At 45.7% G+C, this 27,455-nt stretch overlaps 1 protein-coding gene and 1 non-coding gene across 4 annotated transcripts; both read left to right on the top strand.

Annotated features, from left to right (window-relative positions):
* Positions 1–1,303: 1,303 nt before the first annotated feature.
* On the top strand, positions 1,304–21,832 carry TIPIN (TIMELESS interacting protein). Of its 3 annotated transcripts, none has more exons than XM_044283156.1 (8): positions 1,304–1,404; positions 11,228–11,377; positions 11,841–11,940; positions 14,185–14,260; positions 15,282–15,404; positions 18,185–18,248; positions 19,787–19,984; positions 21,537–21,832. In XM_044283156.1, exons 2-8 carry the CDS (start codon positions 11,245–11,247, stop codon positions 21,755–21,757), a joined length of 915 nt encoding a protein of 304 aa, XP_044139091.1. In that variant the 5' UTR covers positions 1,304–1,404; positions 11,228–11,244; the 3' UTR covers positions 21,758–21,832. The 3 variants fall into 3 exon arrangements, with proteins under 3 accessions (XP_044139091.1, XP_044139092.1, XP_044139093.1); XM_044283157.1 differs by having other exon boundaries at positions 1,362–1,477; XM_044283158.1 differs by lacking the exon at positions 1,304–1,404 and adding an exon at positions 4,645–4,706.
* On the top strand, positions 18,318–18,447 carry LOC122929870. The gene has a single exon (XR_006388084.1).
* Positions 21,833–27,455: the final 5,623 nt, after the last annotated feature.

Here is a 27,455-nt window from a genome sequence, read left to right on the forward strand (position 1 = left end):
CACTGTCCCCCCCCCCTTCCAATGCATCTGGAGCGCAGCCTGGTTCCCCCTGGTCTTCTTCGTCAGAGCCTGGGGCGCACGCTTGCGGCGCCATCTTGTCCAAGCGCACAGGGGAGGCTGCAAGTTTTTCTTTTGAGAAAGCTATCCATCTCCGCTTGATTTCTTTTCTGTGTGGGAGTAGAAGGTGTCTCCCTGGAACAATCTCTACCAAGTTTGACCATCTTGGGGTAGGTCCGACGTGGGTAAATGTAGAGGCACGGGTTAGCGAAGTGAGAGCTCTGACTCAGACCTCCATCCTGCTCAGCGGTCAGGTTCCTCCCCCCACGTATTCATTTTAGCTATATTCAGTATAGCTCAGGTAGTGGTGGTGGATTCTGCGTAAAATATACAAATGCACGCATATTTTTTTCATTTATAATGCTTAAAATATCCAAATTGCCCCAAGATTAATGCCTTAGGGGGACAACATAAAAAAGCCAGTTTGAAGTTATTTTTTTTATGTTTTAGCGCTATCCAACATCTGAGTTGGCAATACGGTGCTATAGAACCACAAAAAAATAAAAATAAAATAGGCTGCCAAAATGCACTGTAGCCTTTTGAAGTCTTGCGGCGGGGCCAGACAATAGAAAAATTATACAGTGTCCATTTGCAGAGTGCAGAAAAATCTGATCAAATACATGTAGGCTGGCTCAGAAATTAATTTGTTATTTGTAGTTAGTGATAAATTGGCCTGGTACGGAAGAAGGCCTCATGCACACGGCCATATGCATATTGCGGTCCATAAAACACGGATCCAAAAAAAATGTTGATGACATCCGTGTGCATTCCGTATTTTGCGGAACAGAACAGCTGGCCCCTAATATAACAGTACTATCCTTGTCCGTATTGTGGATATGTCCTATTTTTTTGCGGAACAGACACGCGGACATAAGGAAACGGTGCGTATAAACAGTATATACCGCACATGGAGATTACCCCTCGTAACACTGTCCAGCTTACCCACCGCTTCTATGCCACTGCTGGAAATGGAAGGTCAAAGAGGACATTTAGGCTGCTCCCCCCCCAAAAAAAAGTCTTACACTGGTCGAAAATGGGTAATGTAGTACCACAAATGATGGGTTTTGATACATATGCTAATGATGGCATTACCCAAAGCTATAATAACCTGCACTTGGAGACTGCCCACACACGTAGTTGAAAAATGTTAGTGTTCGTCCAGGAACAATAAAGTTTTCAGTTTCAGAACTCCCGCGTTTTTCTCTCCAAGCCGTTGCTTAGTAACAAGCTAGTCCGTCAGCGGTGGCTCCCCCTCTCTGCCGTGACGTCATTTATCCTGAAGGCGCGCTTTATTGCATGGGACTGTAGACTGTAGGGAGGCAGCTGCGCCGGGCACGATTGGCACAGGTATACAGATGGTGATGTACCCCGGTATACGGGCTGTGGGCATAGCGTCTGCGATGGCGGCCTGCTTTCTAAGGTGGGAATACATGCATGCCGAAGGTTGTACAGAGTTGCACACCAATGGAGGTTACAGGTTTGTGCAGAGCTATGGGTCCCAGCACGCCCAAGGCCTGTGTGTAATAGTGACCCCCTGCCAGCATCTGGGTAGAACCAGGTAGGTGGTAGAGCAGAAATCAGGAAGCTCCAGCTGTTCTGAAACTACAATTCCCAGAATGCTCCATTCACCTCTATGAGAATTACTAGGGCAGCCGTGTCAGTGTGCATGCTGGGAGTTGTAGTTTCACAGCAGCTGGGACGCTAAAGGTTGCTGACACCCTGCACAGTGCAGGTCCAAGTGTCCTGGGCCGGTGCCTGTGTATATCCAGGTTATATCACATCTGATACCACAACGCCATACACTGTTTTATGTCGCTTGTCATGGTATCAGTGAAGTCTGAGGCACAGTATACGTCCCATAGAGTATTATTTACTGGCATATTGTAAATCTGTGGCGTGTACTTGTGCAGGAGACCTAAGGCCGCATTCAGCTATTTTATTTTTCCTTAGGGTACTTTCACACTTGTGCGTTGTTAGATTCCGGTGTTCTGCCACTTTTCTATTCCCGGAAGTGATGTAGCTGCACCGGAAGTCACGTGGACGTGTTGGAATCAGCTGGGGGAGGGGGTGTGTGCTCTGCGCAAGCGCATTCGGCTAAAGTATAGTAATCTGGCAGAACGCCCCTGCGTTTTCCCAGCCCTCCATTTCTTTACCATCCATCTCTTTCTTTACCATCCATGGCGGCATAGAGTTAGTTTTAGCAAATGCCGAGCGCAGCGAGGCCGAGCCCGATGCGTGGAGAGCGTACAAATTAATGTAGATTACGGGCTCGGGGTGTTCTGCCAGATTACTATACTTTAGCCCAATGCACTTGCGCAGCACGCACACCCCCTCCTCCAGCTGATTCCAACGCGTTCACGTGACTTCCGGTGCAGCTACATCACTTCCGGGTATAGAAAAGTGGCAGAACACCAGCAGGCAGTTCCATTGCCTGAACTGCCTGCCTGATCAGGCAAACTGTATGAAAACGCATGTCATTTTTTTCTGACTGATCAGGCATTTTTCTGACTTAGGCCTCTTTCACACTTGCGTTGTCCGGATCCGGCGTGTATTACACGCCGGATCCGGAAAACCGCAAGTGTACTGAAAGCATTTGAAGACGGATCCGTCTTCAAAATGCTTCCAGTGTTACTATGGCACCCAGGACGCTATTAAAGTCCTGGTTGCCATATTAGGAGCAGGGGAGCGGTATACTTACAGTCCGTGCGGCTCCCGGGGCGCTCCAGAGTGACGTCAGAGCGCCCCATGCGCATGGATGACGTGTCCATGCGATCACGTGATCCATGCGCTTGGGGCGCCCTGACGTCACTCTGGAGCGCCCCGGGAGCCGCACGGATGGTAAGTATGCTGCTCCCCCGCTCCCCACTACACTTTACCATGGCTGCCAGGACTTTAGCGCCCCGGCAGCCATGGTAACCATTCAGAAAAAGCTAAACGTCGGATCCGGCAATGCGCCGAAACGACGTTTAGCTTAAGGCCGGATCCGGCCTTGCGGCAAGTCTTCAGGATTTTTGGCCTGAGCAAAAAGCGCAGCATGCTGCGGTATTTTCTCCGGCCAAAAAACGTTCCGTTCCGGAACTGAAGACATCCTGATGCATCCTGAACGGATTTCACTCCATTCAGAATGCATTAGGATAATCCTGATCAGGATTCTTCCGGCATAGAGCCCTGACGACGGAACTCTATGCCGGAAGAAAAGAACGCAAGTGTGAAAGAGCCCTTAGGGTACTTTCACACTTGCGTTTTTCTTTTCCGGCATAGAGTTCCGTCACAGGGGCTCTATACCGGAAAAGAACTGATCAGTTTTATCCCCATGCATTTTGAATGGAGAGTAAGGCTACTTTCACACTTGCGTTCGGAGCGGATCCGTCTGGTGTCTGCACAGACGGATCCGCACCTATAATGCAAACGCTTAGATCCGTTCATTACGGATTCGTTTGCATTACCATGAACAAAAAAAATATATAAATTTTTTTTTTGTTCATGATAGTGCAAACGGATCCGTTTTGACTTTACATTGAAAGTCAATGGGGGACGGATCCGTTTGAAAATTGAGCCATACTGTGTCAACTTCAAACGGATCCGTCCCCATTGACTTACATTGTAAGTCTGGACGGATCTGTTTGCCTCCGTACGGCCAGGCGGACATCCGAACGCTGCAAGCAGCGTTCAGGTGTCCCCCTGCTGAACGGAGCAGAGGCTGAACGCTGCCAGACTGAAGCATTCTGAGCGGATCTGCATCCACTCAGAATGCATTAGGGCTGGACGGATCCGTTCGGGGCCGCTTGTGAGAGCCTTCAAACGGAACTCGCAAGCGGAACCCCGAACGCAAGTGTGAAAGTAGCCTAATCCGTTCAGTTTGCATCAGGATGTCTTTAGTTCAGTCGTTTTGACTGATCAGGCAAAAGAGAAAACCGCAGCATGCTACGGTTTTCTCTCCGGCGAAAAAAACTGAAGACTTGCCTGAACGCCGGATCCGGCATTTTTTCCCATAGGAATGTATTAGCGCCGGATCCGGCATTCAGAATACTGGAATGCCGGATCCGGCGTTCCGGCATGCGCAGATCGGTAAAAATGAGAAAAAATGTACATGACAAGCGGAGAGACGGATCCGGATCCGTCTCACAAATGCTTTCAGTCAGCGGCGGATCCGGCGGCCAGTTCCGACGACGGAACTGCCCACCGGATCACACTGCCGCAAGTGTGAAAGTAACCTGATCAGTCTGAAAAATGCATTGCAATACCGGATCCGTTTTTTTATTTTATTTTTCTCTTTTTTTTTTAAAGGTCTGTGCATGCACAGACCGGAAGGACGGATCCGGCACTAATACATTCCTATGAAATTGAATTCCTATCTGGCATTCAGGCAAGTCTTCCGTTTTTTTTGCTGGAGATAAAACAGTCGCCGGAACTGCCTGCCGGATCAGGCAAAATGTATGCTAACTGATGGCATTAGTAAGACTGATCTGGATCCTGATCAGTCTTAAAAATGCCTGATCAGTAGAAAAAAATGCATTGAAATGCCGGAAGACAAAACGGATCCGGCATTTATTTTTTTTTCACCTTTTTTTCAGTCTGCGTATGGAACGGAAGGCCGGATCCAGCACTAATACATTCCTATGGGAAAAAATGACGGATCCGGCGTTCAGGCAAGTCTTCAGTTTTTTTTCGCCAGAGATAAAACCATAGCATGCTGCGGTTTTCTCTTTTGCCTGATCAGTCAAAATGACTGAACTGACGACATCCTGATGCGAACGGAACTGATTTCTCTCCATTCAGAACGCATGGGGATAAAACTGATCAGTTGTTTTCCGGTATAGAGCCCCTGGGACGGAACTCAGCGCCGGAAAAGAAAAATGCAAGTGTGAAAGTACCCTGAGCCAGTTACTTACCCACATACAGACGTTTTCTCCCAGTCCGACCATTCTCATTTTATATACTAACCTTTTATGTGGTGCAGTGTCAAATGGATTGGAGAAGTCCAGATATACCACATCCATTGATTCGTCGCTGTCAAGTCTAGAACTTGCCTCGTCCTATTCTTATGGCTCTATGTTGTACCATTCCTTTATTATTTGTTCTAGAAGTTATAAATGAATGGGCTAGTTTCAAATCCCTAATAATGCCCTAATAAAACTATTTGTAATGTACTTTAGTAATTTATTTTGTATTTTTATTATACCTTTACCATAGGTTGATGCTGTGCGCTCCCGTGCACACGTTGTATGCCGCTTCGGGACATATGGCCCGCTCACAGACCGTATGTCTCGGAGGGCATACGGTTGTGTGCATGAGCCCTTAGTCCGTACATCCCTAAGCAGTCAGTGGTGTACAGAGAACTGAGTTTTAAAGGGGTTGTCCGGTTTCAGAACTGAACCTGGACATACCCTGAATTTCACCCAGGCAGCCCTCCCTGACAAGAGCATCAGGGCAGTTCATGCTTCGATGCTCTCCTTTGTCCTGTGCTAAATTGCACAGGGCAAAGGCATTTTCTAGAGTTCCGGTGACGTACCGGGCTCTCCATTGGGGCTGCCAGGTGAAAGCTTCCGCCAAGCACTGAGCCTGGTGACGTCACCGGCAATGATGGGCCAAAGCCTCCGCCCGGCAGTGTTATTGTAAATAAGAGCCCTTGCCCTGCGCGATCCTGCGCAGAGCAAGAGAGAGCATCGGAGCATGAACTGCTCTGATGCACTTGTTGGGGTGCTGCCTGGGTGAAATTCTGGGTATGTCCGGGTTCAGCTCTGAACCCGGACAACCCCTTTAAGTGCATTGGGAGTTGTGCACTTTAGGGAGGGAAAAGACTAAGAAAAATACTAAATTAAGTATATTAGAAAAAGTTTTATTAGCGCATGAGGGACATCATATAAAAATGTCACACAAAGGTTTAGTTACTCTTTATTACTGGTTAAGAGATCCCGCAGAGTTAATTCAGCTCTCGGAATTAAACTGATCCGTGCCATTTAATGCATCAGTTTAGGACGGATCTGGTTGTATTAAATCAAAACTGAACAAACCGGATACAGTATGAAAATCGTTGTAAGTCAATGGGCGCCAGGTCCATTTATTTATTATTTCTTTTCATCTTCCACAAAAAACAAACAAAACTGATCCGGCGCCATTGACTTACATTGATTTTTACGCCGGAGCCGGTTTGTTCCATTTTGCAAGCAGGACACAAAACTGCAGCTTGCAGAGGTTTTGTGTCCATCAACAAAACGGTACAGATGAAAGGATTGACAATGAACGGGAACAAAACTGCCGGATCTCAAAACCAGAATTGAAAGCACACATGTGAAAGTAGCCTTACCTTCAGGCAGAATTTTACACCAGAATTGTAGTGCAGCTTTGGCGCAAAACGTCACAACTTAGGTCATGCCCCTTTCCCGCACAGCTGTGCCTCTTCCTGCTAATCACCACCCCCTTTTCCAGTAGAAAGAACCCCTAGTTGCGCCACTTTTTAGACGGTTTACAAGTGCAGACATATTAGTAAAGTGGGGCCGTGGTTCACAGCACACAGTAAGTACAGATGAACCTGTCTCATGTTACTTGTGTGTGCAGCCTCTAGGGATCATCCATGGTGAATAATCCTGATTTGGCTGAGGGCAGGGTAATCCCTGTCCTATTATACAGGACCTGCACTGTGGTGCTCAGCACATAGGTGATCCGCTCATCGCTGAATTTCTCATGTGACATATGAGTAATGAGATCCTCTCGGATACAGTCAGAGGCTACCAGGTGGTATAAGGAAAGAGGACGCCCATGCTCCGGTAAAACGAGCATGCCTTATTACATGTTAAAATCCACATTAATCACACCTAAACAGTTCTTGAAGGCATCATCTTTTTGTTTAACTGGCAAATATTTAGCCCCCACAATAAAATGAAGTCTGTAGACATAACTAATAAACAATATTTATATGCAGTGTGCCTAGTAGGCTGACTTGTTCCCGAAGTTCTGTCACCCGCGTCCCTCTGGATCCCTGCACGACCACCGCAGTCGTGGTCGATGCACCCAATAGCAGTTCACAGTCGCGGCCTGCTCCTGCTTCCCTAGCATTACAGGTGACGTCGCCCATGATGCAAGAGGGCTGGTTAAATAATACATTTTAGCCCTTGTACATGTGCTCTAAAATAACAAAAGAAGTGATATATCCCCTTTCTTCCAGTGCTGCTTTCCAGTCCTCCCTGCCACTGACGTTCTGTGCACACAGGTCACCATGCAGCCAATCACCAGCCTCATCCGTACACGGCACATCACTTCTGAGGTCACCGATTGGCTGGAGCGGTGACCTGTGTGCACCGAACGTCACCTCTGCCGTAGAGGAGAGGACCAGGGCTCGGCGTAGAAAGCAGCAGAGGAGAAAAGGAGTGAGTGTTAATTTTTTCTTTTTGTTATTTTAACACATGTAAAGGGGTTGCCCAAGTGTTTATTCGATTCGTGGGCCATGGATTGGCTGGAGCGGTGACCTGTGTGCACAAAACCAGGACGTCTCCTCTGCCACCATAAAAAACAGATAGAATTCATTGGTAAAAAAAAAATCTATAATGACCTCCTTGTAATGCTCCTGGTTTCTATAATGCTCCCATAGTAGCCCCATTATATATAAAGTCTCCCACAGTGCCATCCTATATGTAAAAATCCCCCTGTATATAAAATGCCCCCAATGGTGCCTCTAGTATAAATTAGTAACTTTTTTTTTTTTTTTTTTTTTTTTTTTCTCTTGGTGCCAAAAAACAAAACAAAAAACTTACCTCATCCATTTGAACGCACGGACACTCCCCAGTGCAGAGCACCAGTTCACGTGGATCAGGTATCTAAGAGATAGATAGATATCTCTCTATCAGTCTCTCTCAAAATTGAGTCCTCCCCTCATATTTTGATAAATATTTTATATCTTTTCATGCCACAACACTTAAGATATGACACTTTGATACAATGACGTTGCGTCTGCCCTGTAGCTGTGTTTTAGTGTAATTACACATTATTTAGTGTAAGTACTCTCTAATACTATCCAATAGCAGACGGGGACAGGCCTCCCTAGGCGATGTGCGATGCTACGGAGACTCATCCCTGTCACTGCCTCATATTGGCTGTCCCACCCTGACACCGGATGTTTTCATCCACGTGACAGGGGGATGCAGCTGTGGGCTTTAGAAGCAACGCGGGTGCTGGGGAGCTAGGTAAATACATTGTATGTGAGGGGCCCGGGCATGATGACTCCTTTGATTAGTTAACCATCAGTGTGTAGTCCTGGAAAATCACCTTGATCACACCCTGCATGGCTGTTGAGGCCGGCCGGTTCTGAGGTCTTTTTCTTCAGTATCGAATGCTGCTCAACATTAAGAGCTAGCTTTAAGGTTGGGTTCACACCTGAGCGTTTTACAGCACGTTCCTACGCGCTGTAAAACGCTCAACAAGGAGAAACCGATGATTCCCTATGGGAATGGTTCTCACCTGGGCGTTTTACAGCGCGTACGATCGCGCTGTAAAATGCCCGACGCCCCAAGAAGTACATGAGCTTCTTTGGGGCGTCTTGTCGCGCGTTCCCGTACATAGACTTTCGGGAACGCGCGACAATCGGTGTTTGCTTGTCTCTGTATGCGCGATTGCAAACGCTGGTACAATCGCGCATACAGAGTGCTCCTTTGAGAACGCTCGGGTGTGAACCCAGCGTAAAACAAGACCCAAGAACAAAGCTCTAGAGCTGGAACTAGTTGAAGTGAGCGCTGCGTGTACTGTACTTGAAGTTCTCACTTCAACCTGTGTGGAGTTGGGGTCGAGGCGAGTAGACAGAATGCAGGGAGAGGAGGCAGCTCACAGATCTTCCTCCTGTCTCTATGGGTTTAGACCAGATTCAAAATTGGCTTAACTTGCTAGCTTTGTCCAGTTACTTTTTCTCATTATGGAGAGCACCTAGCATGCATGAGAAGTATTGTAGGGCAGACAATGCTGCTCTGGGCTTCTGGGAAAATGTGCTAATTACCATTTCTTACTTTTTTAATCAGGGAGGCTTGGCTTTCTTCTCCTTTTGGAAAGAAGGCTAATTTTTATATCTTCGGGTTCTTTGGAATATTCCTCATGCATGCTATGCACTCTCCATAATGAGAAATAGAACCCCCACCACCCCACCCAAAATATAAAATAACATACAGTATCAGAGGAAGGTAGAGTTGGAAGGGGGTAGGTACTAGGTATCCAGATAAAGAGATCTATGATAAAGAGTGTGTGTGTATAAAATTAAAATATACTCTCGGTCACATTAGAGCTCTTGCATAAATCTTAAGAAAAAGATACGGCCTTGTGATGTTTCTAATTCCTTTCGTAGGTGTGCACAATATATGCTTTGCTTATACCTTATTTGTAGTGAAACATGGCATCCACTTAAGATATAATTAATGTTTAATGCACTAGCTCTCCTGTTCTTGAACTGGGACTTGTAGTACTATTAAAGACTCGCTTTAGTACTGTCTTTTCTTGAAATGTGCCGTTGTCTAATGTACGGAACCCAGTATATTATATCTGATAACAAGAGACTGCTGTGACAGTAGTGTTCATCCAATCTGCGGCAGCTAAAAAGTACACATCGTAAGTCCCACCATCCCGAAAGGCCCTCCAGGGACTCCATAACTTCAGAAATCTATTATGTTGCCTACCTTTCCAACTAGCAAGTTCTTAAGGCCCCTTTCACACTGGCGTTGCAGGAAAATGTGCTGGTGCGTTACGGGAACACCCGCGATTTTTCTGCGCGAGTGCAAAATATTGTAATGCATTTTGCACTCGCGTGAAGAAAATCGCGGTGTTCTGTAGATTGTATTATTTTCCGTTATAACATGGTTATAAGGGAAAATAATAGCATTCTGAATACAGAATGCATAGTCAAATAGCGCTGGAGGGGTTAAAAAAATAATAATAATAATTTAACTCGCCTTAGTCCACTTGTTCGCGTAGCCGGCATCTCCTTCTGTCTACTTTGCTGAACAGGACCTGGGGTGAGCATTCATTACATGAACAGGACCTGTGATGATGTCACTCCGGTCATCACATGGTCCATCACATGATCTTTTACCATGGTGATGGATCGTGTGATGACCGGAGTGACGTCATCACAGGTCCTGTTCATGTAATGAATGCTCACCCCAGGTCCTGTTCAGCAAAGGAGACAGAAGGAGATGCCGGCTACGCAAACAAGTGGACTAAGGGGAGTTAAATAATATTTTTTTTTTTTTTTTAACCCCTCCAGCGCTATTGTACTATGCATTCTGTATTCAGAATGCTATTATTTTCCCTTATAACCATGTTATAAGGGAAAATAATAATGATCGGGTCTCCATCCCAATCGTCTCCTAGCAACCGTGTGTGAAAATCGCACCGCATCCGCACTTGCTTGCGGATGCTTAAGATTTTCACGCAACCCCATTCACTTTTATGGGGCCTGCGTTGTGTGGATTATCGCAACGCACAAAGAGGAGCATGCTGCGAATTTCACGCAACGCATAAGTGATGCGTGAAAATGACCGCTGATGTGAACAGCCCCATAGAAATGAATGGGTCAAAATTCAGTGCGGGTGCAATGCGTTCAACTCACGCATCGCATCCGCGCGGAATACTCGCCTGTGTGAAAGGGGCCTAAGACTGCACATCTGGTCTGCCTTAGGGTACTTTCACACTAGCGGTTTTTCTTTGGCATAGAGTTCCGTCACAGGGGCTCTATACCGGAAAAGAACTGATCAGGCATATCCCCATGCATTCTGAATGGAGAGTAATCCGTTCAGGATGCACCAGGACGTCTTCAGTTCAGTCGTTTTGACTGATCATGCTACGGTTTTATCTCCGGCGGAAAAAAAACTGAAGACTTGCCTGAATGCCGGATCCGGCTATAATACATTCCTATGGGGAAAAATGGCATTCAGGCAAGTCTTCAGTTTTTTTCACCGGAGATAAAACCGTAGCATGCTACGGTTTTATCTTTTGCCTGATCAGTCAAAACGACTGAACTGAAGACGTTCAAAATGCCGTTTCCGTCCTTCCGGCCTGAACAGAAATGTTGAGCTTACCTGTAGTCTTGCAAGAAGTTGCCTTATTGTGTTTGGTATAAGTATTGTCTTGCTTAGTCATGTTGTGTATGTAAGTACTTATTCTTCAAGTAATATTTATGCTGCTTCTTGTGTAGAATTTGTCACAAAGACGATGGATCGACTAGAAAATGACCTTTTTGACATGCCGGATTATGAACACACAGAAGATGAAAGTTTCCCTCCTTTACCACCACCACGTTCTCCTGGTGCAGCGGATGATGACAATGAAGACTTAGCTAATGGAGGTAGCTGTTTAAAGTCTACATGGACTTCTTAGTTGTATATTACATCATGATAATGCTGATATCAGATTCAGACAGATGAATGAATGTTCTGTTCCAAAGAGGGGTCCATAACTGATCTTCTAGCGAGCAACAACAATCCGCTCTTGCCTGTTTTGGCCAAGTGAGAGGTTGTACACAGTAGATCATAGTGAGGAGAGCATCTAAGTCTTCAGGGAGTGCAGATCACACAGGCTATAATATATCATGGTATAGATGGAGAGAAGTCCACACACAGGAAAGGGGAGAGATTATTTTTTATTTTTTTTTCCCCTGCTTCAAAGATGTGCAAAGCCTTGGAATGTTATGAACCTTATTCTCTTCATTTTTCGGCAAACAATGCTGTTTTCAGATTAGTCGTCGTCCTGTTTCTTTTTCTGTTCTGCGTTTGTCTTGAATATAAAGCTACTTATTAATTTCTTTGTAGATGACTGGACTAGGAACATGGGAGAAACACAATCAGAGGAAGCGCCAAAGCCTGCCAGAAGAGTCGTAAAGAGACCGCAGCCAAAACTAGATGCTCAGCGGTATGTGCTAAATACTCTAATTATTTTCATCTATCAAATGGCACCTGATGAGGTGTGTGGGATTTTTATAAATATGGCATATTCCCATGAGGCAGAATACTTGCAGAAATTTCTGACTGTCTGGTTCATCTGAATGGGCTTGCAGAAATCTGTGTGCTTGCCACCAGAACAACACTGTTCATTGTTACCTGTGGAATTTGCAGGAGGCTCCATTAACACAACAGTGTTTGTTTGGCGAACTGCAGATCTACAAAATACGGACACCGGCTGTGTGCACCCTGCATCGTGGTGCGGACACAATGACTTCAATGGGTCCATGATCTGCAAAAAGTGGCTAAAGATAGGACATGTCTTATCTTTTGTGGCGTGGCCCCACGGGCCCGGAAGCACATGGAAGTCCTTCCATGTGCTTGTGGGGCCATGCGGCCACACCTCAAAATATGGGTTATGTTCTATTCTTGAAGTCAATGGGTCTGCACCACGATGCAGGGTGTACACAGCCAACGTCCAACATTTTATAGCTAATGCAAGTACATTGGGTATTTTTATGCTCTGTTCCGAACGGCTGTGGATTAGTCTCATTGAATGACTAATCCACATGCAGATCCGCTGGCATTGGATTTCTTCAAAAATACATATCTGATTTACCTTAGCGTGTGAACACTAAAGTGATGGGCTTATATAAAAGGTGCTGTCAAAGGAATGGGCATAATTTTCATATATAAAATGTTAGATTGCAAACAAAATCGCTCAGGCAGTCTACACAGATGAATGTGGGTGAATTGGAGGAAAATGAAGTCTTCTCTGCCTCAGCTGTGATCAGACCACGACTGATCCATTACCTGTCGACTCAAAATGGAAGTGTGTGGAACTGTTAGATAAATTTCCAGAAAATTGAACATGTCCAGTGTAATGTGGAAAGGAGATGTAATTGCGTACGCAGTATTAGGTCAGTTTCAATTGGTGTAGTTGTAAATAAATGTATTGCGAGAGCCTAACCACCATACAGAGTTGATTGGCACTACACCGACATCTCTTCTTGTGATAGGTCTGATTTATCCATGCAAACCACGACTGACTGACATGTGCTCTTTTTAAATAAAAGATAGTTTGTCAGCAAATGCAGTAGGGCAGTCTAAGGGTCCATTCACACGTCCGTTTTTTCTTTCCTGATCTGTTCCGTTTTTTCAGGAACAGATCAGGACCAGATCTGGACCCATTCATTTTCAATGGGTCCTGGAAAAAATCGGACAGCACAATGTGTGCTGTCCGTTTCCGTTGTTCCGTTCCGCATGTCCGTTTAAATATAAAACAAGTCCTATTTTTGTCCTGAAAAATCGGATCCTGGTACAATACAAAGTCAATGGATCCGCAAAAAACGGATGACATTCGGATGTCATTCCGTATGTCATCCGTTTTTTGCGGATTCCGTTCCTGGAAACACATAACAAATTTTTTATTTTTTTCAATTTTTTTTTTCAAAGAAATCCAAACAACTTTATTTGATTATTGAAATGTATACATGTTTCCGTTTTTTGCGGATCCGCAAAAAACGGATGACATACGGAAACATTTTCAGGAACAACGGATCCGCAAAAAACGGACCGTTTTTCAGGATGAAAAAAAACAGGACGTGTGAATGGACCCTTAGGGTACATCCGCACGGGGCATACAATACAGTGTAAGAGACCCCTGTGAATTTTGCTGTGGATCAGCACTAAGGGTACTTTCACACTAGCGTTTTTCTTTTCTGGCATAGAGTTCCGTCCTAGGGGCTCAATACCGGAAAAGAACAGATCAGTTTTATCCCCATGCATTCTAAATGGAGAGTAATCCGTTCAGGTTACATCAGGATGTCTTCAGTTCAGTCTTTTTGTCTGTTCAGGACGGAGATAATGCCGCAGCCTGCTACGGTTTTATCTCCGGGCAAAAATCCGGAACACGTATTTTTTTTCCATAGGAATGTATTAGTGCCGGATCCGGCAAGTGTTCCGTTTTTTTGGCCGGAGATAAAATCGTAGCATGCTGCGGTATTATCTCCGTCCTGAAAAGTGAACTGAAGACATCCTGAGCAGATTGCTCTCTATTCAGATGCATTAGCATAAAACTGATCAGTTATTTTCCGGTATTGAGCCCCTAGGACGGATCTCTATGCCGGAAAAGAAAACCGCTAGTGGGAAAGTACTCTAAACCTGCTTGTCATTTAGTACATTTTGTCCTGTTTTCTAATGTATTTCCCTCTAGGCTCACTTCACAGCGGGGCTTGCCTGCTTTAAGGAATCTGTTTGATGGCACAAAATTCAAAGGAAAGGGACATGAGGTGAGCTGTGACACTTGTGGTCATTTTGTGTTTTGTAAGTAATTAGTATAGGAGATAAAAAAGGGGAATTGTTTCTGTTCCCCTCCATTAAAACAGTGGGGGTGTTCTACACGGTTGAGAAAATATGTCCGTCATGTGGTCAGAGTACATTTTTACGCAATTGTTTTGTAAAAGCTAACTCTGCTCAGTTAGGGTCAGGGCTACTCAGCGACGTGTGTCATTTAAAAATGATAATGGTGTCGCACTGCAACATGACAGTCGCAAAAAATCTATCAAAGTCCATCCAAGTAGTGTTACACCATTGACTATCATTACAAAAAAATGTTGCGTGACACATGTCGCCGTGTAGCCCTAGCCTAATGCTCTGGACAAATCTAAGGCTTTCACGTCTGTGTAAGGGGCATATGTTGCAGATTCTGTAATAAAAAAAGCACAAAATTGTGTAGCAAATAAAATGACTCCATCATAATCAAGGGAGTCCTTTGTGAGCCTGTCCTTAAATTGTAGGTATTAATATGACAAAACAGTGAAATATTTATGTAGTTGGTACTAAAATAGCACAAATGGTGCCAAATTGTAAATGTATATGATTGTATTTTGCTCATTTTGGGCAACAGAAAAATACGTTTCAGTCGGTCTTTAGTAAACATTTATTTTATTTTTAATTTTTTTGTTCAAACTGATAAGAATATGACTTAAATGAGTGTTTGTCAGGAGTTCAGAGGTAACTGCTACAGATCCTCTCTGCTTCACCGCACAGTGAAGCTGCACTGATGAGGTGAAGTTAGGCTATATAACAAACTTTTTTTTTTTTTTACCGTTGGTGTTCATAACCTTTTTAAGTACTGGTTTACCAATATAAAAAGTATTCTGTTAAAAGAGAACCTGTCGCTCCTCACCTTCCAGTGCAGGCAGTGTGCTCCTCATATAATTCATCTGTACCACAAGGCATCTGCATGACTTGGGAGATGGATGGGACCTCAGTTGGAAAACCGATTTTGTTGTTCTCGGTCTCTCGCAGGCAGACGATTTGAAGGTTCTCATGAGGCAGATGGAGAATTGGGCGCACAGACTGTTTCCAAAATTGCAATTTGAGGACTTTCTTAGTCGCCTGGAAACACTAGGGAATAAGAAGGAGGTACAGGTAAGTGAGGATGGAGCAGAACATGCTGTCCTAAATTGTGATTGCTTTACTTAATAACAATTTCACCTACTTATTGTGGCATTGACATTCAACCTTGATGTTCCTGCCCCACCTCTGTGGCATCTCTGCGTAACGGACTGCTAATGCCTTGTAAGTGTATATTCATATGCAGCAGATTTATTGCAGACGTTTCAGCAACAAAACAATTGATTTCATACCTCTGCATGGAGTTATTTCTGCAGCAAGTGCATGGACTTCAGGAAACTCTATGCAGGTGAATTGGACAGTTTAAGAAATGTCTGCAATAAATGTAAGTGTACCTTTATAGTGTATGTGTTACTCGCCTTTAAATATCCTATGGAGAAGGAACTAAAGATAGGATAAATAGGAGTGCACATGACTGATATGGTTTCAGCTATTAATCAGATCCGTATCCGTTTTTTGTGTCCGCATTGCATCGGAGTGTATTCAGTTTTTCACTGATCCAATAGACTTTAAAGGGGTTATCTGAGGCTGGAAATTCCCCTCACACTGATTCTACTTACCTGGCTTCATGCGCTGCCCTTGGTCCCTGCACAACTGCCGTTGCTTCTCCCCGTGCGCGGATGAAAACATACAGTGTCGGGGAGGGGGAAGAGCCAATGGCAGGCGGTGACGTGGACAAGCCTCCCTAGGTTAGTCACCGTCTGCCATTGGCTGCTCTTCCCCGACACCTGATGTTTTCATCCACATGCGGGGACCAGAAGCAGCGCGGGGAGCCAGGTAAGTAGAATCAGTGTGAGGGGCACAGGCTTATGAGGAGGCATTTCCAGCCTTGGATAACCTCTTTAAGAAGTGGCTTGGATTAGTGAAAACTGACATGAATAGGACAAATTCTAAAAATATCAGAACGGATACACAGATCCGTTAAAATAATTGAAGTGTACATTGTGCCTTTGAAATACTTTGGGTCTATTGCTATCCAAGTGACATCCGTTATAAAAATGGATGTCACTCAGGGAGGTTAAAAAAATTGGTTGTGTGCAATCCATGACCCTTTAGGCCTCTTTTACATGGTCGTCGCGTGTGAGGGTCGGATAGGATGCGGGTGCGTCCTGGGAAAATTGTGCGATTATTTTATTTATTTTGCCTGCGAGTAGGGTGAGTATTTATTGTATGCGATTGCGTTCTTCAGTTTTTTCCACGCGAGTGCAATGCACGTGCATGAGAAAAAACAGAATGTGGTACCCAGACCCAAACCCGGACTTTTTCACTGAAGTTTGGGTTAGGTGTTCTGTAGATTTTAATATTTTCCCTTATAACATTGTTATAAGGGAAAATTATAGCATTCTTAATACAGAATGCTAAGTAAGTTAGGGATGGAGGGGTTAAAAAAATAAATTAATTAATTAAACTCGCCTCATCCACTTGTTCGCGCTGCCCGGCTCGACTTCTTTCTTCTTTTGAGAAGCTGGGAGGAAAAAAGAAGACGAGCCGAGCAGCGCGAACAAGTGGATGAGGTGAGGTTTGTTTGTTTGTTTGTTTTATTTATTTTAACCCCTCCATCCCTAATTTACTTAGCATTCTGTATTAAGAATGCTATTATTTTCCCTTACAACCATGTTATAAGGGAAAATAATAAAGATCGGGTCCCCATCCCGATCGTCAACTAGCAACTATGCATGAAAATAGCACCGCATCCGCACTTGCTTGCGTTGCGTGAAAAACGTACAATATAGAGCTTGCTGCGATTTTCACACAACGCTCAAGTGATGCGTGAAAATCGCTGCTCATGTGCACAGCCTCATTGAAGTGAATGGGTCCGGATTCAGTGTGGGTGCAATGCGTTCACCTCATGCATTGCACCCGTGTGGAAAACTCACCCGTGTGAAAGGGGCCTTACTGTTGGGCTGAGAGGCCCAGTCAGTTTTTATACTGTACTTTATACTTGGTTAACCCTTTAATGACAGGCTGGAAAAGGCCCTTAACAATTAGAAACTTATTTGTTGGACTACAAAAATATTATTTTGCTGCATTTTTACATGACACATATAAAAGGTCTATGTTTTAGACATAATCGCCAGGTCCAATAGAGGAAGCGACACAGCTGCTGAGCGCTATGCACTGATTAAAGAAGAACATGGGCCTTTCTACTTGGGGTCCACGATTGCAGGAGCTTTAGGGCTCTTTCACACGAGTGGATGCCGTGTGGTTAATCTGCTGCGTGAAAGAGAGCCAAGCCGCGCTCTGGACAGCAGTGACATGGAGCATTAACATGATCTTTTTACTACAAAATCAAGCTGACAACTTTCTCACTTATCAATCATGGTAATGCTCTGTGTCTCTGCTATCTGTAGTGGCGTTTGGCACTCTTTCACGCAGCGGATTACCCGCACGGCATCCGCTCTTGTGAAAGAGCCCTTAATCCACTGAGATCAGAAGCATCTGATCGCATAGACGGACAATCAGCTGTGTTTATGTCCAGCATGACGGGGGGCTGGGGGTTGTGTACCCCTGCTGCACGTGCTCTATTTGAGAGCCTTTGTCACAGATTCCGTCAGAAGATCCTGCGTGGACTTTTTTTCTCTGCTAAGAAAAGCAGACTCCTGAACGGAAACCATACGGATCCCATTAGTCGGTGGGACCTGTTATGTGCTGAATTTTGCACTCCTGTTATTTTCATTGTTCTGCTCCTGTAATGGAACAGAACACAGGAAATAAATAGTTGTGAACTCATCCTTGGCTAGTAATGTTCGTCTTTACGGTATCTTATTTTTTATTTTTTTCCGCTCTTTCCCTAGACTTGCTTAAAAAGAATCCGCATGGATCTGCCTATTGTGCATGAAGACTTCATGAGTGAAGACGGTATTTTGCATGTTCAGTTTATAAATCACAACCGTGATGCCTTTTTTTTAATGCAAGTGTTTTTAAGATGTGGCAGATACCCCAGCGTTACATTAATGAGTCGTTTAATGTGACTTCAGACTGCCACATAGAATAAAATGGTTCCTGCCGACAGGACCTGGAAAGATGTGAGGCTTCCTGTGCGATGGCTCCATACATTCAAGTTCTGGTCTTTTTAATATCTTTATTACAGGTTTGTTTTTAATAACTGAAATCCATAAAGGAAAGGGGGGCATCGTAGTCAGCTGGCTGCTGTTAGCTTTCAAGAAGTTTTCCAGAAGTTATTTGTAGTAATATTTAATATAATTTACATATACAAAGTAACATAGTTTATAAGACTGAAAAAATACATTTGTCCATCCAGTTCGGCCTGTTGATCCAGAGGAAGGCAAAAAACAACCTGTGAGGTAGAAGCCAATTTTTTTAGGGGACAAAAAAATCCTTCCCAACTCTGATCAGAATAACTCCCTGGATCAACAACCCATCTAGTAACTATAGCCTGTAATATTACACTCCAGAAATACATCCAGACCCCTCTTTTAGTGAACTCGCCATTACCACCTCCTCAGGCAGGGAAGACTCCCCTGCATAACGGAAACAGATCAGCCCATAGACAATGCATTCCGTCATAGAATTGCGTTATGGTAACGGAATCCATAGCGCAATTAACCTTTTACCACCAAACGAAGTGTGAACAAATTTCAAAATATGAAATTCGCTCATCTCTAGTGAATACAGTGGAGATTTTTTTTTTTTTTAAATATAGCTTTGCTTTCTCCTTATCGCTCTCCAACTCCCCCCTCATTACTCTGTAAAGGGCAGACACCTTCAGATTTATACTTTTAACCATTTATGTAATTGAGAAGAACATTTTCTGGTTAGTTTTACTCTCTTTGGTATTTAATCTCTCGGTCTCTAGTTTGGCTGCTTTTTTGTCTTTTACATATTCTATTTTTTTTCTTTTAGTGATTTTAAATGCTTTCTTCTTGTCATTTATTGCTTTCTTTACATTTCTATTCACCCGCATTGGTTTTTTTCTTGTTCCTTAACCTTTTTATTCCCATAAGGTATGTACCTCTCACAATTTAGATTTTAGAATGCTTTTAAAAATATCCCATTTTGTGGCTGTTTTTGAGGACTTTATCCAGTTAGTTAGGCCTATGGCCTCTTGGTTACATTAATTCTCATCCCCCCCCCCCCCCAACTAATTTCAAAGTGTGCCCCCTTCTTATTCCTTTCAGGTTCTTATTAAACATGATGACAAAATTGCAAGCTTTTGAGACTACTCAGATTTCTTCCTCAGACAGGTTATAACACAGTGAGGTAGAACAAGTGATGTAAAGTAGATCTATATTAGTAGAGAAGTAAACCGTAGCAGTACATTGTTCTAGCAGTTACAGATAAGGAGTGGGGAGATTTTATTGTTCTCTGATGTATAACTAGTCACTGAATTGTACAGAGTCGTGAGAAGTCATTGCTGTTTTTGTTTTTATCCCCAGTTATTATACAGAAGGAGGAGGATGTCCCGGACTTTGCTTCTGAAGAATTTTCTGCACTCACAGAGTCGTCTCCTCCATCTGTTTCTCAATCTAGTGTAGTTGAACTAAGTGAGGAGACGCTTCAGAGGATAGAAAGGAACAGGCGCTTGGCTATGGAGAAGAGAATGCTAAAAATGCAGGTCCAAACAGACAGTCAAGGTACAAACTAATTCATAAAACTGTTATAGTTAATTGTAACACTGTAATGTAGTAAGGGTCTGAGGAGGTGACACAAACGTTGGAAATTATTGCAAAAATACGCCAACTTTTCTGGTCCACACTAGATGAAAATTGGACTGACAGGCCGGAAATCAAATGTGTTGAGGATTGATCCTACTTCCCCCTGACTGCAGGTTTCAGGGTAAAGAGAAATCTAGGAAAGGCTATCTTGGGGTACTTCCACACTAGCGGTTTTCTTTTCCGGCACTGAGTTCCGTCAAAAGGGCTTCATGCCAGAAAAGAACTGATCAGACATATCCCCATGCATTCTGAATGGAGGGTAATCCATTCAGGATGCATAAGGATGTCTTCAGTTCAGTCGTTTTGACTGATCAGGCAAAAGAGAAAACTGTAGCATGCTACGGTTTTATCTCCGGCGAAAAAAAACAGAAGATATGCCTGAATGCCGGATCCGTCATAAAAAAAAAAAAAAAAAAAAAAGAATGTAATAGTGCCAGATCCGTCCTTCTGGTCTGCGCATGCACAGTGTGATAAAAATAAATGACGCCGGAAAGACGGATCCGTCTATGGCTCCTTCTCCATTTTAGCACCCAATATGTTAATCTGCAGTAACGGTACTGGGAGGTGGACATCTCAGCTCTCCTCATTGGGGTGTTGCCTTCTCCCTTGCTGTGACGCTGCCCAATCAATGCTGACTGCTTCACAGCGATGCAGAAGACATACTGTTCTTGCAGGATTTACCCTGTGGGATTAGCCAGTGTAAGCAAGTCACCCACTGTCACAACAGCATTGGTTCCACGTAGACTTTGTTTACAGAGTGAAGAATCTCGAGAGAACGCGTCTTCTGCATCGCTGTGAAGCAGTCCATATTGTTTGGACAAGGTCACTGCAAGGGAGAGAAGGCAACACCCATTGATGAAAGCTGAGGTCTCCCTGTACCTTTACTGCAGATTTACATATTGAGTGTAAAAATGTAGCAGGAGAACAGAGGGGCAAGATGGTTCTGCCTCTTATGGGGCGAAAAATACGGTAGCTGAAATCCAGAGACCAAGAGGTATTAGCTTTAAAAAAAAAAAAAAATAAGACAGGTCTTCTTTAAATCCAATGTTTTATCAAACAGCATATTTCCTACTCTGTAATAAGCCTCCCACTGATTCACATCACCTTCAGTGTGACAGGCTCCTATTACAGTGTGATTCATAGAAGGCAATGAATAAATGGGGTTTTCAAGAATTTGGCCTCTGTGCAAACTACAAAGATACAACTTATAATGTGTAAAATGCAAAGAGAAAACTTTAGTATATTTGCCCCTCAAATTATCTATAAATCCTCCACTGTGGGGTTGTATGGATCCCCACTGCTTGTAGCTTATAAACTGGTATGGTGATTTGTTGGCTAATAATGCAGTATCGCCAGAATATGTCGCTGTGTACAAAATGTCATAGTAGACAGAATTGGTTGCATTGGGATTCTGCAATAAATGTGCAAGATGTATTTATTTATTTTCATCCTTTTTCTCTATTACTTTTAGCTCTTACTGCTCCTGCAGCTCTATCTCAGTCCAGCGCAACAGATCCAGATGATATTCTGGAGGATTTTGATGCAGATTTGTTGGAGGAAGTAGATAAAGCCGTTGAGATCTGCTCCCAGAAACAAGAGCCCTCAAGTAGCGCTGTCATTGAAGAAGGTTCTGCTGCACAGAATGAGCTCTTTATTGAAAAACTTGAAGACTCAGAGGAGACTGGAGATTAATTGCTACCTGTATGTGTAGATATAGTTTTCTATTAAAATATTTTATTTCAGGTTTGCATTAAAGTTTTGTATGTTAACGAGAGTAAAGTGATCTGTTTCAATTATATGTGCAATTGTTAAAAGTAGTCTGTCAGCAGTTTTGACCATTCTAAACTGCTGACAACACTAGATAAGGGTTGGGGAGAGCAGGACAGGCATTCCTTTCTCGCTGGGTATAGCTGTTTGCTGACACAGGGTGGCTTCCTTTTGATTTTATTTTATTTTTTCTTTCTCCATTTTCACTTCTGGATGGAGAACAGTCGCATTGCCTCTCTATTTACCCAGGGAGGCTGGCCAGTGTCTGTTGTCCCACCGCCCTGCCTTCCCAAGAAGAAAAGGTGGACCAGGGAAGCCTCGCTCCCCTGCTTCCCACCAGCGCAAGGGCCACCTGTTCTCCAAGCCCTTCCCTCACCAGTCCCCTGCCACTTCGGTGCCAGCGACTGTGGAGGTGGCCCTGCTGGTTTATAATGGAAGGGCGAAGAACACAGATAAAGGCAGGTGAGTACATCCCTCTCCCGTTCCCACTTCCCTCTCCAGTCTCAACCCTCTGCCTGGTCCCAGATTTGGACACCAGGCATCGCGGAGGGGGGTAGCGATATCGCTACTTCAGGCGGACGCCATTTGCGCCACCGCTGGTCAAGCTAGGTGTTTCGTGGGCCAGCCTTAATTGCAGCCTAGCTGTCTGGTGGTTCTGCTATTTAGGGTATGGGGGCGCTTTTTTGTCTCCCAGTGCATCATTCTGCCCTCCCCGCCGCTGGGTCGCGTATGGACTTGTGGTTTGTAGTTATTCTGGGAGTCCCAACCACTCTGTCGGGATCCCGATGTGCCGCAGAGTGCGTGGCGGAACAAGGGGGCCGTGGCTAGACGGCAGCGCGCTGCAATCGTCAGTTAAGCGCCAGTCATGCTCCTCAGCGTCCTGAGGGGTGCGGGGTTAGCTTTCCTGCCGCGCCAGGATGTTCCCTCATTCCTTCTTCCGCGGATCTCTGCAGCTCTGTCGGGGTACACAGGACCTGGGTTCGCTGGACATTCTGGTAGGAATATCGCTACCCCCTCCAGCTTTGAGCGCTATCAGCACACTATGTCTGACCCAATCAGTACTTCCCCTCAGGGCCACCTACTATGCTTGCACTACTTGTAAGGTAAAAAGTCCCTCGTGGACAGAAAGTCTCTCTGTGCTCGACATGCCATGTGCCCAGGCAGGCCCAATTTCCCCCTCTCCAGCCCACAGAGGTACAGGACCAATCTGTCAGTGTGGAAGCAGACTGGGCACGGGCAGTGGAGGAACTATCTAAGGCCTCGTTCACACTTCAGTGTTTAGACAGTGATTTCCATCAGTGATTTGTGAGCCAAAACCAGGTGCAACTCTAAACACAGAACAGGAGCAGATCTTTCCATTCTACCTCATGTCTGTGGAGGCTCCACTTCTGGTTTTGGCTCACAAATCACTGATGGAAATCACTGACCAAACACTGAAGTGTGAACGAGGCCTAAGATATCCCAAGCCACCCTTTCTCTCATGGGTTGTTTGGTTGAAAAATCGCCACCTGCGCAGTCTGCACCGTCTCAGGGCGTCCACTCCAGGGGCAGGCCTTCTAACAAGAATCCCAGAGCAGGACACCATTCCTCTGATGCCTCAGCATCCCCTCCCGGTTCCCAATCACAGGCGTCCTCCTCCCCCTCCGACATTGCGTCTCTCAGGAGGATCTCGGACGTGGATCCAGAACAGTCTTCCCAAATTGCATCCATGGTGGGTAGCCTGGTATCTGCCGTCCGGGACACATTCGAGGTGCAGGTTGACCTTCCCTCCACTAGGGGGTGTCTTTTCTGCGCTCAAAGCAATCCCCGACGACTCCCCTTGAACAATGACTTTTCTGTGGTTGTCGCCAAGGCATGGGACCAGCCAGGTTTGCGCTTCCTGAACCTGCTCTATCCTTTTCCCACTGAGTGCATGGCGAAATGGACCTCTACTCCGAAGGTGGATCCCCTGGTCGCTCGCCTTGCTAAAAATATGGCTATTCCGGTAGCCGACGGATTTTCTCTCCATGATCCTGTGGACTGTCGCATAGTCTCTCGACAAGTCCGTCTTTACAGTGGCTCAGCATTACGGCCCGTTTTCGCTTCTGCCTGGGTGGCCAAGGCGGTCTCTGAGTGGGCCCTCTGTTTGAACCAGAATTTGGCGGCGGATCTTCCCCCAGCTGAGCTCCAATCCTTGGAGGTTCAAATTGCTCGGGCAGGGAAATAAAGTTTGGGCGGCAGATTCCTCCTCTAAGCGATCACTCACAGGCCTTCCTTTTGCTGGGTCCCAACTATTTGGTACCCGACTGGACGAAATAATTTCGGAAGCGACGGGTGGAAAGAGCACCCACCTTCCACAGCCTAAGACAAAGTGTACATTTCATCCTAGGGTATCGGCTTCCCGTTCCCAGTCCTTTCGCCGATTCTCTGACACCCGTCCGGCGGCTAGCATGTCTGCCAGGCCGCCCACACAGGACCAGCGGGAAAAAACATTTTAAACCCCAACCGGCCTGGTGCTCGGTTGCCACTTTCCTCTTCTGGCAAGCAGTCTTCTGCTTGAAGGTGCGCCCTTGCGGGTGGGGGGTCGTCTCCTCCTTTTTCAGGAGACATGGTGGGCTCGCATCTCGGACGCATGGGCACTTGAGGTCATGACCTCGGGTTATAAAAAAAAAAAGAGTTCACCTCCACCCCTCCGAGCCGCTTTTTCCTCTCGCAACCCCCCAGGGATCCAGTTCGGGCTGTGGCATTCTTTTCAGACGGTTCTACAAACACAAAAGGGGGGGAGGGGTCAGCACCTCCCAATGCGCAGGTGCACGTTGCTAGTGTGGCTGCAAATATACATCTGACAAACACATAGTGCAACAGCACTCTACAAACTAAAAGTAGAGTACAAAAGTATATTACATTGCAAATGCTATGCTAATAACTTAGAGATGCTTAGCAAATACATTTTGTACAAAATCATTTGAGACAGTTTGCTGCACGCCAAGGCGATCTCTATGAGACTGGTCCTAACACTAAAGCTCACCTGTTGGGTGCCATAACAGCGACCATGAAATCCAGGAAGTGCAGGTCCCACGTGCATGCTGGGCCCCTTTTGATTTATATCTGTGTGGAGCCAAAATGGCCTTCATTGATTCCAGGGACTACAAATACCAGCATGCATGCTGAGCAGACTATATACTCATGCTAATTAAAAATCAGCCTGTGAGGCAGAAGAGGGGCTAAGGGAGTGCACGACCATAGGAGTCAGCCACAACGCCTATATTCAATGTGGAACCTGCACTTCCTGGATTTCATGGTTGCAGTTATGGCACCCAACAGGTGAGCTTTAGTGTTAGGTCCCGTCTTATAGAGAGCGCCTTGGTGTGCAGCAGATGGGCTCAAATTATTTTGTACAAAATGTATTTGCTAAGCATCTCTTAAGTTATTAGCATAGCATTTGCAATGTAATATACTTTTGTACTCTACTTTTGGTTTGGTTTGTCAGATATTCTTTCAGGCGGTTCAATCCCTCCTCGCACGGGGTGTGATGACTCCGGTTCCTCTGAAGGAAAGATTTACGGGTTTTTATTCAAACCTGTTCGTGGTTCCCAAAAATGAGAGCGCTGTCCGCCCGGTTCTAGATCTCAAGGTGGTAAACCGGTTTCTCAGTGTTCAACGTTTTAGAATGGAGTCCCTTCGCTCCGTAGTTGCTTCCTAGCGTCCATAGATATTCAGGACGCCTACCTGCACATCCCTATCGCAGCTGCCTACCAACGCTTTCTAAGTTTCGCTATTCGGTCGTGCCATTACCAGTTTGTCACCCTGCCCTTCTGCTTGGTGACAGCTCTGCAGGTATTCACAAAGGTACTTGCTCCCCTCCTTGCCCTTCTGTGATCCAGGGGCATCACTCTGCTCCACTATCTGGACGGCATCCTGATCAAGGCTCCGACAGCCGCTCAGTGCGAAGGAAGTCTATAGATCACCTTGGACACGCTCTCTCGCTTCGGCTGGCTGGTGAACCTGCAGAAGTCTTCCATGCGTCCCTCCACACAGATCAGGTTCCTCAGCACGATATTGGATTCAGGTGTGGCGTCGGTACGTTTCCCGGACAAGAGGCTGGATCTTCAGCGGTCGGTCTGTCTCCTCCTCCAGCGCCAAAGCCCATCAATTCGCAATTGTATGCGGATACTGGGTACGATGGTAGCCTCAGAGGCAGTTCCATTCGCACAATTCCACACACGGTTATTTCAACGTGCCATATTGTCATCCTGGGACAAATCCCCGGATTGGCGTATCCATCTGTCTCGGCAGGTACGGTCGACACTCAGGTGGTGGATCGTACCTGTGCACCTGGAAGTGGGGAAGTCCTTTCTCCCAGTGACATGGACAGTCATCGCCACCGACACCAGCCTTCAAGGTTGGGGCGGGGGCTTCGCCACCCGGACAGTTCTGGGCGTTTGGTCTCCATTGGAGTCCAAAGTGCCCATCAACATCTTGGAGCTCCGGGCCATTTATCTGTCCCTTCGGCCAATGCCACGGCTGTGGCTTATATCAACCACCAAGGGGGGACCCGCAGCTTTTCGGTGATGCAGGAATCGGCAAAGGTCCTACAGTAGGCGGACGTCCACGTTCCGGTAATCTCAGCGGTCTACATCCCGGGAGTGAACAATTGGACAGCAGATTTTCTCAGCCAGACTACTGTGGACCCCGTGGAGTGGTCCCTCCATCCGGAGGTGTTCGAGGTGCTCTGTCTCGGTTGGGGCCGAACGGACGTTTACTTGATGGCGTCCAGACTCAATCACAAGGTCCCTTGGTACTTCTCTCACGCAAGAGACCCCAAGGCGTACGACGTAGATGCCCTCGTAGCGCCATGGGATGACTTTTCTCTCCTGTATGTCTTCCCACCTCTTCCTCTACGCAGGATCGGGATAGAGGGCACCCGGACGATACTGATTGCCCCGGATTGGCCTCGCCAAGCGTGGTACACAGATCTCATTCTTTTTCTAGGGGACACACCGTGGCCCCTTCCCCCAAGGCCGATCTTCTCTCACAGGGTCCGGTTTTCCACCAGCGTTTAGATACGCTACGTTTGCCGGCGTGGCTCTTGAAACCTTTCTTTTTAAGGCGGAGCGGTTTCTCTGATACGGTCATTCGTACAATGATTATGGCCAGAAAACCCACGTCGTTCAAAACGCGGTCTCCCTTTCCGGCTATTCTGGCATTTCTCCAATCCGGATTTAAACTTGGACTCGCGCTTAGTTCCTTGAAGGGACAGGTCGCAGCACTGTCCATATTTTTCCAGCGTTAGACCCCATTAAGACATTTTTGCAGGGGGTGGCTCATCATCCCTATTGCATTCTTGGGACTTGAACCTGGTCCTGGTCCTGGGCTCGCTCCAAGCCACTCCGTTCGAGCGTTTGTGTGGTTTCAATTCGCTTGCTCTCCTGGAAAGTGGCCTTTTTGGTGGCCATCACGTCTATTACGAGCGTTTCAGAGCTGGCAGCCCTTTCTGCTGTTCCACCAAGATAAAGTGGTGCTACGCCCAGTACCTTATTTTCAGACGAAAGTGGTGTCGGCCTTTTATGTCAACGAGGACGTTCTGCCCGCAGCCTCCTCATCCAAGAGAGCGCAAACTCCATCGGCTTGATGTCGTGTGGGC

Source organism: Bufo gargarizans, chromosome 2 (assembly GCF_014858855.1).
Source record: "Bufo gargarizans isolate SCDJY-AF-19 chromosome 2, ASM1485885v1, whole genome shotgun sequence".
In the NCBI taxonomy this organism is placed as follows: Eukaryota; Metazoa; Chordata; class Amphibia; order Anura; family Bufonidae; genus Bufo; species Bufo gargarizans.

Excerpts from the sequence above, each read along its gene's own strand:
- TIPIN (XM_044283156.1), top strand. The coding sequence starts at position 11,245 with ATGGATCGACTAGAAAATGACCTTTTTGACATGCCGGATTATGAACAC. Across the intron at positions 14,261-15,281 it reads TCAAAGGAAAGGGACATGAG|GCAGACGATTTGAAGGTTCT; the intron begins GTGAGCTGTGAC and ends GGTCTCTCGCAG. Across the intron at positions 19,985-21,536 it reads GGTCCAAACAGACAGTCAAG|CTCTTACTGCTCCTGCAGCT; the intron begins GTACAAACTAAT and ends TATTACTTTTAG.